At 34.3% G+C, this 12,105-nt stretch overlaps 2 protein-coding genes across 3 annotated transcripts; both read left to right on the top strand.

Annotated features, from left to right (window-relative positions):
* Positions 1-2,103: 2,103 nt before the first annotated feature.
* Positions 2,104-7,070, top strand: LOC101268878 (probable inactive receptor kinase At5g58300). 2 transcript variants are annotated; one of them, XM_010324810.4, is made up of 3 exons: positions 2,104-2,398; positions 4,199-5,536; positions 6,141-7,070. In XM_010324810.4, the coding sequence occupies exons 2-3, from the start codon at positions 4,252-4,254 to the stop codon at positions 6,737-6,739; spliced, it is 1,884 nt and encodes a 627-aa protein (XP_010323112.3). In that variant the 5' UTR covers positions 2,104-2,398; positions 4,199-4,251; the 3' UTR covers positions 6,740-7,070. The 2 variants fall into 2 exon arrangements, with proteins under 2 accessions (XP_010323112.3, XP_069154956.1); XM_069298855.1 differs by lacking the exon at positions 2,104-2,398 and adding an exon at positions 3,016-3,468.
* A 533-nt stretch (positions 7,071-7,603) lies between these two features.
* On the top strand, positions 7,604-12,105 carry UBC3 (ubiquitin conjugating enzyme). Its single transcript, NM_001247318.2, has 6 exons — positions 7,604-7,672; positions 7,788-7,867; positions 8,080-8,180; positions 9,068-9,195; positions 10,068-10,172; positions 11,611-12,105. Exons 3-6 carry the CDS (start codon positions 8,111-8,113, stop codon positions 11,752-11,754), a joined length of 447 nt encoding a protein of 148 aa, NP_001234247.1. The 5' UTR covers positions 7,604-7,672; positions 7,788-7,867; positions 8,080-8,110; the 3' UTR covers positions 11,755-12,105.

Here is a 12,105-nt window from a genome sequence, read left to right as displayed (position 1 = left end):
ATGTATTTCGTATAATAGATACACAAAAGGTGAGAGCGTGAAAATTGTTCATGTATTTTAGATACATGCGGATCTATTTAGATAGACTGTATCAAGAACAATTTAATTTAATTTATTTGAATAGACTATATCAAGAACAATTTAATTTAATTTTGAGATACTTGTAACTGTGCATCAAAATTTGATAAAATTCGTAATATTACAACATAATGTGTATTTAAATGATTAAATGATATACTAGTGAAATTATCAAAAATTATTTTTAAATAAAAAGTTTTGGCCTATAGGCCAACCTTGACCCGCCTTCGATCAAGTCTCGAGGACCGGGCTTATAAGCCCCAATTTAAATGAGCTTAAAAAATGCTATTTCAGCTCTGTTTCATTAATGTGCTGAGTTGAATCGACTCGATGGGCTAAACTCATATTGACGTTCTATAGTTCTATAGTTAGTGAAATTGAAATTTCACACTGAATTTTTTTTCTTTTGCTTATCAAGTACAAGATTTTATTTTTTTTGGATGTAAGTTCATCCTTTTTCAATTTATCAGGATTGGATTCTCCATAGTGTTAATGTGGCTATGGCTAGATTGTTTAGCCGTACTAGGATTAAGAACTATTCAAACTATGAAATGTGAGACATCTTATGGGTCAATTTATTTATCTATATCAATTCAAATTATACATATAAAATTACTCTGATATTAACGAGCAAACAATCATGTCTGCACACTTATATCAATTCTAACAGTAGAAATAACCTTTTTATACATTTTACGTGTAAAATTAAAAATCTTTTAGGTGTGACCATGAATATTTCTTATAAAATAGACAGTAGTGAAACAAATTTGTAAAGGCTATAAAATTAAATCTTCCTATATTAAACTCTTCTATCAATTTAATAATTAATATATCATGTCAATTTCATATGCTTTATTGGGCACCATGTGCTTCATTTTTTTCCTTTCACTTTTTGTATCTTTCTTATTGACCTGTTCTTTTCTTATTCTTTTTGGGCACTTTGTTTCTTCAAGAATGACTAGCAAAAATAGTTTAGTTTGTCTACCTAATCCTTGTAAGTATTAACCAATTTACAAGCATATTAGGTCAAAATGAATTTTCTTTAGGTGTATTTAAAAAAAATATGTCAGGGTTTAATTAAATTCAAATTCGTACATATGAAGATTTGTTTTTAAATTTAATATTTTCATTTTGGTGGAGAAATTATTAGATATTTCACATGTATGGAGAAGTTAAGAAGTACAACTATGTATATCTAATTCTTTTAGAACTTTCGATTATAAAATTATACGAGATATATTATTTTTATTGATATGTAATTATTGAAAGAAGAATAACTTTTATGCTATGTACATTAAATATACACCAACCAAGTCTTAAACCATCCACCTACACCTCCACTCTAAAAGGGGTAGTAATTGCCAACCTATCCTTCCTGTGATCCAACTGTCATTCACAAGTGCAAACTTCACTTCACAGTACATTAGTATTATTATTATTACCATTATTATTAATAATATTTATTTATTTACTTTTGTGTATTAATTTTCAGGTAGCTTTGTTTTTGGTAATTCAAATGGAGAAAATTATTATATGAATTATATATGGATAGCATTGTTTCAACATTAAAGATATGATTCATTATTCAGAAGAAGAGTACAAAATCAATTTCTTAATAATATATATTAAAATTATTACTCACACACAACAAAAAAATTAATAAAAGAGAAAGAGCTCAATATTTGCACCGTATTTTATAGTTTATTTAGTTTTAGACTTATATTATTTCAATTTTATTAAATATCGTAAAAATAATAAAATTATTTTTTTATTTAACGTATTATATTCTTTTGATCGCTTCAAGTCATTAAAAATGTGATCACATAAGAAATGCGAGAATAAAAATTATAAATAACAAATCAATTAATTTTTTTTTTTAAAAAGGATGTTCACTTTGCTATGCATTATATTCTAATATTTTATTTTAGTAGAGACAATTATTCTCTTATTATCTCAGCAACATAAAATAAAATTTTAAAAAATGGATAAAATAAATACGATGTATATTCAGTTAGCTGTTATATTATAAGAAAAGAAAAAAAACAGATTCATTACAAAAAAGCTGAAATTCCTTTTACCATTTCTCCACCTCTCACTCTTCACTTTGTACTTTGCACTAAACACTCCTTCTTCTTCTCCATTAACACAGATCCAAATCTCTTACTACTTCAGCTCAAGCTAAACGGGTCGGGTCTTGTTCAGCGCAAAATGTGGTTACTGCAACTCGATGAATTTGATTTGATGTTCATCTTTACTGTTAATTTCATCTCAGAACCTCACTATTACTCCTAATACTTGAAGTGCTTTCTCGATTTTATAGGTAATTTCACTGCGATTACATAATGTTTGTTGAATTTTATAATTTTGTATTTATTTTCTGCTAATTTTGGTAGCAGATCTGTTTGCTTATTTGATTTCTATTTGTTTGGCATTGTTAGATTGAACGGTCAAGTTTTATTTATTTTGAAATATGATTTTTGAAGGTTTTCTGATAGTATTTTTTTTAAATTTTTTTTGAGTAGCTTTAAATTTGATTTTTAGAAATTAATTAGGAAATCTATGATGAATTTATTTATTTTTAACTTGTATATATGGTATGATTTTCCGGCCTGCAACCCTGGCTCCGGCGTGGACTATTAAGTAGCAAGACCTGTATGTTGTTCAGTCTTCAGTGTCTGCTTCTTTGATAATGTGGAAGTACAAAGAGTTGAGAAATTGAATATGTTGTTGGTCCTTATGAACTATCATTGGATTATATTTGTGTGATGGAAGCTTAGGATTCCCTATTACTGGGACCTCATATGAGTTGGGGTTGTTCAATAGTCTTAATTAACCCAACTCTCTTTGACATTTACTTTAGAGAAGAATTGTGAATGTGGTAATAGGTAACCCCAACCCCCAAAAATAATAATAATAAAAATTTCATGATTTGGTAGATTTTTTTGATGTAGTTCTTCTTCATGAACTGTTTCAAGCTCCAACCTTGAATAAGCATTATCATGTCATGAAGGTTGAAAAACTTGTGATTAAATGGGTTAGTCCAGTCCCGGGTTGACTTTGAAGGAGTGGTTATTTTTTTTCCAGTTGCTTATTAGATACTATCACGTTAGAGTACTTAAGTGCTAGCTATTTGTATGTATTTTTTTTCTCAAAACATCTCTTGTTTATTAATAATATAATTACAAAAGAGGGTGGCATAAGGTGTAACACCTCTTCTCACACGTAACACCAAAAAAAAAAAAAAAAGAGTTTCCATCCCGGAAGGCTTCTTCTTCAGTTGGAGTTTTTACCAAAACTGAGGGTGGCTCATAATGCCAACCAGAATGGTTTTTCTGTTTTTGAACCTAAAGGAGGCAAGGTTAAGTTTATCCATCCTCAAAAGGCTTATTTGTATGTATTAGCTCTTGCTCTTCTTCTTCAAGACTCTTTGTTCATGAAACTGAAAAGGGAGTATTTGGGATACAAAGTTTTTTCTTTAATGTTTCTTCTTCAACTATATTATTTTCTAATCATGCTTATACTTCTGTTTTGAGCTGTTTAATATATTCGACATGGTTTGGTATCTCTTAGCATCTTTATTTTTGGCTTAGAAAGTGATTTGGCAAGTTTTCTGGTTTTGCTTTCCGAACATCTCTTTTGCATTTTGTTTTGTTTATTTCTTGGTATCAGTATCTATGAGATTATATAGCTTTTGAAGTAATTATAAGTTGTATGGTGGATAATATTTGCTTTCACCATACAATGTTACTTGACTGACTGTTTTTTTTTTTCTAATTCTTCTTTTTGTGGTTCTATGAGAACATGTTTAGTTTTATTAGTCTTCTTCTCCAGATGGTGAAAAATTAGTTAAATGTAGAACAATTACTAGTTCATTGCTAAGTGCTTTTGGAACATATGTGCAAATAGAAACATTAGATGGACGCATAGTAATTGTTAATTGGAATCCATAAAAAAGTCATACAGTTTTAGTTCATGAAAATTTAGTGCAGATTCCAGACATATGTCTTGAGGATTTTCGTATAACTTTGACTGCATAGATGCTTGCTATGTCAAAATGTCTTTTTTTATCCTTCCTCTCTAATCTTTGGTGTTTGTTTGGTTCCCAAAATGTTCATTCCAGGACGACCACAATACTGGCAGCATAGTGGCTTTCAATCCATTGAAGGTATCCTCATGAGAATGTACTGCACCAATCAACTGCTACATTCTCTTTTTGTTGTAGCAACTCTTCTTTCGCTGTGCCGCGGTGATCTAAACTTAGACAGACAAGCCCTTCTTGACTTTGCTGCAGCAGTCCCACATGGCTGGAAGATCAACTGGGATCCCGCCACTCCTATCTGCTCATCTTGGGTAGGCGTTACTTGTAGTAATGATGAAGCCCATGTGGCGGAAGTACGACTTCCAGGAGTTGGACTCATTGGTTCACTTCCAAAAAATACTTTTGAGAAGATGGATAGCTTAAGGATTATCAGCCTTCGATCCAATCGTCTCAGTGGAAACCTTCCTTCCTCTATCACTTCACTTCCTTCTCTTCAATACCTGTTCTTACAGCAAAATAACTTATCTGGACCTATTCCTTCTTCTCTTTCAAATAAACTGAATATTTTGGACCTATCTCATAATTTCTTCACTGGAAAGATACCTGAAACAATTCAGAATCTGTCCCAGCTAACAGGTTTAAGCCTCCAGAATAACTTGCTTTCTGGACCCATACCCAATATTACTCTTCCAAGGCTAAAACATATTAATATAAGCCACAACAATCTCAATGGTTCTATTCCATTATCCCTCCAAAAGTTTCCAAATTCCTCATTTGTGGGGAACTCACTCTTGTGTGGACTACCCTTAAATCCTTGTTCACCTGTTCTACCACCATCCCCTCCTTCCCCTTCCCCGCCTGCACCCTCCCCAAACACGCAAGAAAAAAGTTCAAAAAAGAAACTTAAACTAGGAGTTATTCTTGCTATTGCTGCTGGAGGGGTTGTGCTAGTCTTGCTGCTAGTTGTGATCCTGGTTTTGTGCTGCCTGAGAAGAAAAAGGGGTGATGGCAGAGGTGTGCGGAAAGGGAAATCTCCGGGCGGAGGAAGGAGTGAAAAACCGAGGGAAGAGTTCGGTAGTGGGGTGCAAGAACCTGACAAAAATAAGCTTGTTTTCTTTGAAGGTAGCTCTTACAATTTCGATCTCGAGGACCTATTGAGGGCCTCAGCTGAAGTGCTAGGAAAGGGGAGTTTTGGAACTGCTTATAAGGCTATTTTGGAGGAGTCATCAACAGTGGTGGTTAAAAGACTTAAAGAAGTCATTGTGGGGAAGAAGGACTTTGAACAGCAGATGGAAATTATTGGTAGAGTTGGACAGCATCCAAATGTGGTTCCTTTGCGTGCTTATTATTACTCCAAGGATGAGAAGCTACTGGTGTATGGTTATTTCTCAATGGGAAACTTGTCAATGCTCTTGCATGGTAAGGCATCATATGCTCTCATCGTCATTCCCTTTTTCTATTTGTAGTGTTTGGTGGAGTAACTTGATTCGCGCTTTGTGATTATGCCTGATAGTAAGTTTCTTCACAATACAAAATGCACTCAAGTAATGTCCTAAACAAATCTAAACAATGTGAATTTGAACTTTTAAACTTGTGAACTGGTGTGAAAAGAAGCATTCTTTCTTGTAGCTATTGTAAAGTTAGAGAAGAAAAAGTCTTTCTTTAGAATATTTGCATCAGTTTGATCTTTCTAGGTCTATTATATGAGTATAAACAGCTCTTATGTTATTCTGTATCTATTGTTTCTGTAGCTACATATTGACACTTGCTGGCTTTCTTTAACCTATCATTGGTAGTCTATCACTCGCACAATCTTGCTGTTTTTCTAACTGGAAAGCTGCTAGTGCTGAAAATTCCATGCATGATATACCTAATATCTATCCTGGAAGACTACATCAGAATAGAACTCATCCTCATTCACTAACCTGCATAAACTTATCAATGTCAAGTATACTGCCAATGATGTTACGTACTGCTGATATTTCTCTTCTCTATTCCCTATCAAATCCCCACTATCATTTAGGGAACAGGACTCCGGGAAGAACTCCGCTGGACTGGGAGTCGAGAGTAAAAATATCTCTTGCAGCAGCTAAGGGGATCGCCCACATCCATTCAATGGGTGGTCCAAAATTTACTCATGGAAATATAAAGTCCTCAAACGTCCTACTCAAGCAAGATATGGAAGCTTGCATCTCAGATTTTGGTTTAGCCCCTATAATGAACTTCCCTGCAGCCCCATCCCGATATCCAGGGTACCGGGCTCCTGAGGTGATAGAAAGCCGAAAGCATAGTCATAAATCAGATGTCTACAGCTTCGGTGTGTTACTACTCGAGATGCTTACTGGTAAGCAGCCAATGCAATCACCGGGGCGTGATGACATGGTTGACCTTCCTAGGTGGGTCCAATCAGTTGTCAGGGAGGAATGGACATCAGAGGTTTTTGACGTCGATTTGATGAGATTTCAAAACATTGAAGAAGAGATGGTACAAATGCTGCAAATTGCTATGGCATGTGTTGTAAAGGTCCCAGACATGCGACCCAACATGGAGGAAGTTGTTAGAATGATTGAAGACGTCAGGCAATCTAACTCCGAAAACAGGCATTCTTCAGAAAGAGAATAGATCCTATGATTCAAATGTGCATATCCCTTGATTCCTTGGATTTCTGACTTACAATTTGCAAGTGCAGAGAAGTTCATTCGATTTCGATTACCCAGTGCAACAACATACATGTTTTCTTTCCCTAAATTTTCTGATTCAATCCTATTGACAAGTGTATCTAGTGAAAGTGTGGATTTGTTTTCCTTAGGAGGTATAGTAGACAAGTTAATCATCTTCCTTTTTCTTTTCGTTTAAGAACTCTAGTCATTTGTTGTAAGATTCAATCTGCACTGCACTTATTAACATCTCATTTATGCAACATGTCGAAGCAATGATTTTTCTGGCATTCAAACACCAAGTAATTTATAAATTCTAGTGAGTATTGGATAGTGATATCGTTTATTTATACTGCCATGTGTTTTTATTTGTAAAAAATAGAATATGTTACACATTTCTATCACTAAAAATTATAGTATGCATTGGTGTTCTTCTTATTGTTCGCGTGACATAAAGTTGGAACCACAACAATTAAACTTCACATCACAAACATGGAATTTGAACTACACAATTCGAACTTCGTGACACCATACTTCTCAAAGTTCAAACTATAAATCGAACTTCATAGCACTATCATAAAGTTTGTAGCGCAGAACTTAACAACGCTTTTAATTAATGGCTAAACATTAAATAATCTATAAACATTGGCTAAAATTCAAATAAGTGGTCACTTTGTGTCTTTCCACAAACTATGCGCACATTATGACTTCAGTAGACGATTCTAGAGCCTTGCTTCTGGGCCCCACTATAAAATATGGTTAGGAATAGCATTTCGTATACGTTATGTAGAAATAATATTTATTTACTCATAAAGTTGCAGATTCTTTGCATTTATTTTGAGATTTATAAATGTTATCAATATTTATTCAGCTATAAAATGGAGTAGATATTTTAAAAGTAAATACTTAAATATCTCATTCTTTTTCTTCTTTTTTTTTTTTGTTGAAATGGACTAAAAATGAGTGTGTATAAATGCTAACAGAGTGAATATTGTTTTCTATTTCTTACATAGGATTGGCTCAAAACCTAATCCAAGCTCTGCAATTTTCCATTCAATTAATTGTCTTCCACATCTTCCTCTTCTTAATTCAGGTATTTTTCTGCATATAACTGCAAAATGAAGAAGATCTAGATTTTTCCGCATGAACAATCCATTAGATCTCTTAGCCTTTCCTGTTTGAGTTATTATAAGCTTCAGTTTTGTAATTCTGTGACCTTAATTTGTGTGTGTAACTGTTTTCTACTTTACTTGAATATGGAGATCTGTGGAGTTTGATGAAGAAATTGTTATTATAATTGCTTAGGACTTGGATTAGAAGGTATACGGACTGAATTATGGCGTCGAAGCGCATATTGAAGGAGCTTAAGGATTTGCAGAAGGATCCTCCCACCTCATGCAGCGCTGGTATATCGGCTGTACTTTTTATTTTTGCCTTACACTTCTGATTGCTGAGCTTATGTGCTAGTTTTGTTAGCTGTAGTCCAATAATTAGGTCAGTGTGGTTGAATTTCTGATGTTTTCTGCGGTTTCTGTTTTGCTAATGTTGCTAGTTTAGAACAAGTCTGATTTAGTAGTTTGCTGAACCAATTTTTTGCTTTCTGTACTGGCAGAGTTGCATGATTTAAATGTTTGTTTCTGTAAAAATTAGTGGCATTAGCCCCCGGTGGTAGCCTAGTTGTCCAAGAGCTGAGTTGGAGTAAGTATGTTAGCATCCAAGATTCAAATCTCAGTAAAGGTGAACTAGGTGAATCATTCCCATTTGCCTATGCTTTGGTGGAAAAGGTCATAAGATACATGTCCTAGTTGTAGGTAGCTGGTATAGTTGGTGTACTAAAAGTGTCTGTTAAAAGCTTGGACATTAATGTTATGGAAAAAACTTATTGGCATCATTAGTAGGTTGATCCGTTACGTGTTAACAGCAGCTGAATGCAGATTCGGCTCTCTTTTATTTTGTTTTTGCTTATAGATTTGTTATATGATATTGGTGTCCAACCAAGTTGTGCACAACCGAGGTTGTATTGCATCTTATACTGGTTTTTCTTTCTCACTTCTGAGATTTAGCGTTCAATATATGGCACTTGAAGATTGTAATGTTACTTATAATTGTCTATCAAGTTTCTGCATCATTCTTTGTTGTACTTCTCCTAATGCATATTTTGTCATTTTTCTGATGAGGAACTGTTTTTCCACTTAGATTTAGGTGCTGAGTGTGATTATACATTTGTTATAGTGAGTCTTTTAATCACATGGCTTTTATGTCGACATTAACTAGCATATTTTGTAAAATACAGGTCCAGTGGCTGAGGATATGTTCCATTGGCAAGCAACAATCATGGGGCCTACAGATAGCCCTTATGCAGGAGGTGTATTTTTGGTCTCAATCCATTTCCCCCCTGATTATCCTTTCAAGCCTCCAAAGGTATGCCTATGCTCTACAACATCCTTATCATTTTCTTCATTTCTTGAAATCAGCTGGAACTTTCATGAATGACACCCCACCTGTCTAGTTGTGTCCATATAGAATTGAATGATAGTAAAGTTCAAATTACTGCCTACTTCGCCATCATCTCTTGTTTTTATTTATAGTAGAATGTAAAGATCACATTGACATTCTTCCATCAGCGCTGATGAGACAGAATCGAACGAGAAGAAATCTAAGACTAGGCTGGTGATGTGCCACTGTGAGGAAGGGTCACAGGGTCACAGAGAGCGCTAGCATTAAAAATCCTGTCATTTGTTTGTCAGTGTGGTTTTCTTACCATATAGATAAGACCACGGAATTACATGGTGGAATACAATACACTCAAAATTGATAGATAGTTTCATATTCCTCTGGAAAATTTCAGGAAGCCTTGGATACTAGTTACTAACTGCCTGGAACTTCCTTATGATCATTCCCCACTACTTGAGATGATATTTGAAGTGTTTTGTTGAGAAGCTTATCTAGTCTCTGCTCTCTTATGTTCTGGTGCTAGAGTGAGCTGGTACTTCAGGGTGCTGTTCATGCTTATAAGTATGCTAGTTTTTACACCACAGTGTCCACATAACATGATGTAGAAGATGACTACATAATGTAGAAGATGGCTGGCGTTTGTTTGCTGCTAGATTAGTTTTACCTTCATGGTGGTTCTGTAGGTTCTAGGAATTTTGTTTGTTTCAGGCACTGTTTGAAATTTGCAGAATGAGTTCTCTCTGTCAATTCTGAGAACGTGTTCGATTAATAGTTTGACTGGTTTTGTGGTGATGAGTCAAGGGTCTGAATCTGATCTTTTAATTGTTTTTTTGTTTCAGGTGGCATTTAGAACTAAGGTTTTCCATCCTAACATCAATAGCAATGGAAGTATATGTTTGGATATCCTTAAAGAGCAATGGAGTCCGGCTTTGACCATATCTAAGGTTTGTATCTTGGTCTTTGTTTGTGTCCCAATTAAATGTTGCTATGTTTTTTTCTGGTCTTAGATTTCTTGATGAATGTGAGTCCAAGCCAGAGTCTGGATTTAACAAAATAATGATGATGGTGGTGGTGTATGATTTGATTTGGTGGAGAATGCTAGACTTTTGTTATGTTTTGTTGTCCAGACTTGTTGAGTTTTGATCTCCTCTCTCTTCATAATTAAGGACTTTGAGGCATTGGAATCATGGCTCAGTAGGCCAAATAATCTGGCCTGGGAGTATACTTAGTTAAAAAAGCCTTATGTCAATATAAATGAATGTGAGAACTGTGATTGGCAAGTTATACTATGGCTTTACTAATGTGATAGTGCTCTGGAAATAGGATGATTTAGACCAGCATGTTTGTATTTGAAGAGAGAATGCGAGCAGTAATGCCAATCATAAGGAAGGATAGAGTAGAAAAGGAAAGAACAGTAACTAAACATTATCATGACTTGTTTAAACTAAAAACAGTAACTATATGACAACATACCCAGTATAATCAGACTTTACTTCTACCTCAGAGGTAGAGAGGTTGTTTTGACCTACGACGCAAGGAAAAGTAGTCCAGAAAAAAGTAACAGAAGTCAAAAAGATATTTATTAATAAACAAATATCTATGCCCTTCAAAACATGCTTACCTTAAATAACATATTTGTTCTGTCAGATGTCAAGCAGCACCTTAGCAAGTATGATTCCATTTTTAGAATAAAAGAAAGGAAAGTGAGGGGAAGTATCATGTTCATTTCTTTATTAAAGAAAGTCGAGTGTGATATCTTTTGACATTTAGGCTCCTATTATAAAAGTATTTACTATATTATTGTCTGATGTAATGACTAGTCCTTCTGACTTGCTTCTGCTAAATCTTTGGTAGAAATTAGGTGAACTACTTGTGGCAATTTTGTCTCTTTCTGTCTTCCCTTTTCCCTCTAGTTGATGTTGAAGCAGATGATTTATTTTCTAACTTTTGTTGTACGCGTTTGTTGTATTGAGTTGCTGAGTTGAGGTTTGGGTGTTCAGATTTTTATTTAAATGAGAGATAATTTAGTGGTAATATTGAGCTGTTACTGCAGTAAAATCTTTTGAGCAATACCTGCCACTTTTGATTGCTCTTTTTGCTCCAGAAATGGTTTTCCTACAACTCTCATATAATCAACTAATTCGATTCTTCTATTTTATGTTCTTTTTTTTTCAATAAAAATTTATGTTAGTTGCTTTTCTTGATGTCCTCTTCTTAGCATGTTTCTATTTAACTATCCAAAATGTGATGAAAATCAGTTTATGTACCAAGTCACAACTAAATCTTCTGGAAAAAAGGCGAGGGAAGAGTGTCTCTGGTTTATATGTCTTATTTTTCAATTGTCATTTGGATTTTGTCTCACACTGCTATTTTATGTTTTAGGTCCTGTTGTCCATTTGCTCTTTATTGACAGATCCAAACCCAGACGACCCACTTGTACCAGAAATTGCTCATATGTACAAGACTGACAGGGCCAAATACGAGACCACTGCTCGTAGCTGGACTCAAAAATATGCGATGGGATAACGGCATTGTCCTCGGGTGTGTCTAAGACACTTTCAATTTCAATTACTTCATTTTGCTTTCACTCCTAGATGCAATATCTTCATTGTGCTTTGGATGAAAGAACAAAATGTTGGTAAGGAAATCAGTTTAAGTAGACTCCGATCATGTCAAAGTTGTCAAGACCGAGATCTTTCAATATGTGAATATCTATTTGTTGAATTTTAGTGAGGGGAGAACCTGAAATGTAATTTTATTTTTACTCCTTCCTGACGTTTCTTGTATGGGTGCTATCTTTTGAGTGGCGAAAATTCCAGTGATTAAACAGCAACTTTTTCTCTTTATGAGACCATTTTCCTGTGATCTGTTATATTA

This window comes from Solanum lycopersicum, chromosome 6 (assembly GCF_036512215.1).
Source record: "Solanum lycopersicum chromosome 6, SLM_r2.1".
Classification (NCBI taxonomy): domain Eukaryota; kingdom Viridiplantae; phylum Streptophyta; class Magnoliopsida; order Solanales; family Solanaceae; genus Solanum; species Solanum lycopersicum.
Note: the sequence above shows the minus strand (reverse complement) of the source record. Positions and strands in the feature narration are given on the sequence as shown.

What these genes read in the sequence shown, in the direction of transcription:
- LOC101268878 (XM_010324810.4), top strand. Translation starts at nt 4,252, where the DNA reads ATGAGAATGTACTGCACCAATCAACTGCTACATTCTCTTTTTGTTGTA. An exon ending in CTTGTCAATGCTCTTGCATG is followed by an intron (nt 5,537 to 6,140) that starts GTAAGGCATCAT and finishes ACTATCATTTAG; the next exon opens with GGAACAGGACTCCGGGAAGA.
- UBC3 (NM_001247318.2), top strand. Translation starts at nt 8,111, where the DNA reads ATGGCGTCGAAGCGCATATTGAAGGAGCTTAAGGATTTGCAGAAGGAT. An exon ending in TCCCACCTCATGCAGCGCTG is followed by an intron (nt 8,181 to 9,067) that starts GTATATCGGCTG and finishes TGTAAAATACAG; the next exon opens with GTCCAGTGGCTGAGGATATG. An exon ending in ATCCTTTCAAGCCTCCAAAG is followed by an intron (nt 9,196 to 10,067) that starts GTATGCCTATGC and finishes TTTTTGTTTCAG; the next exon opens with GTGGCATTTAGAACTAAGGT.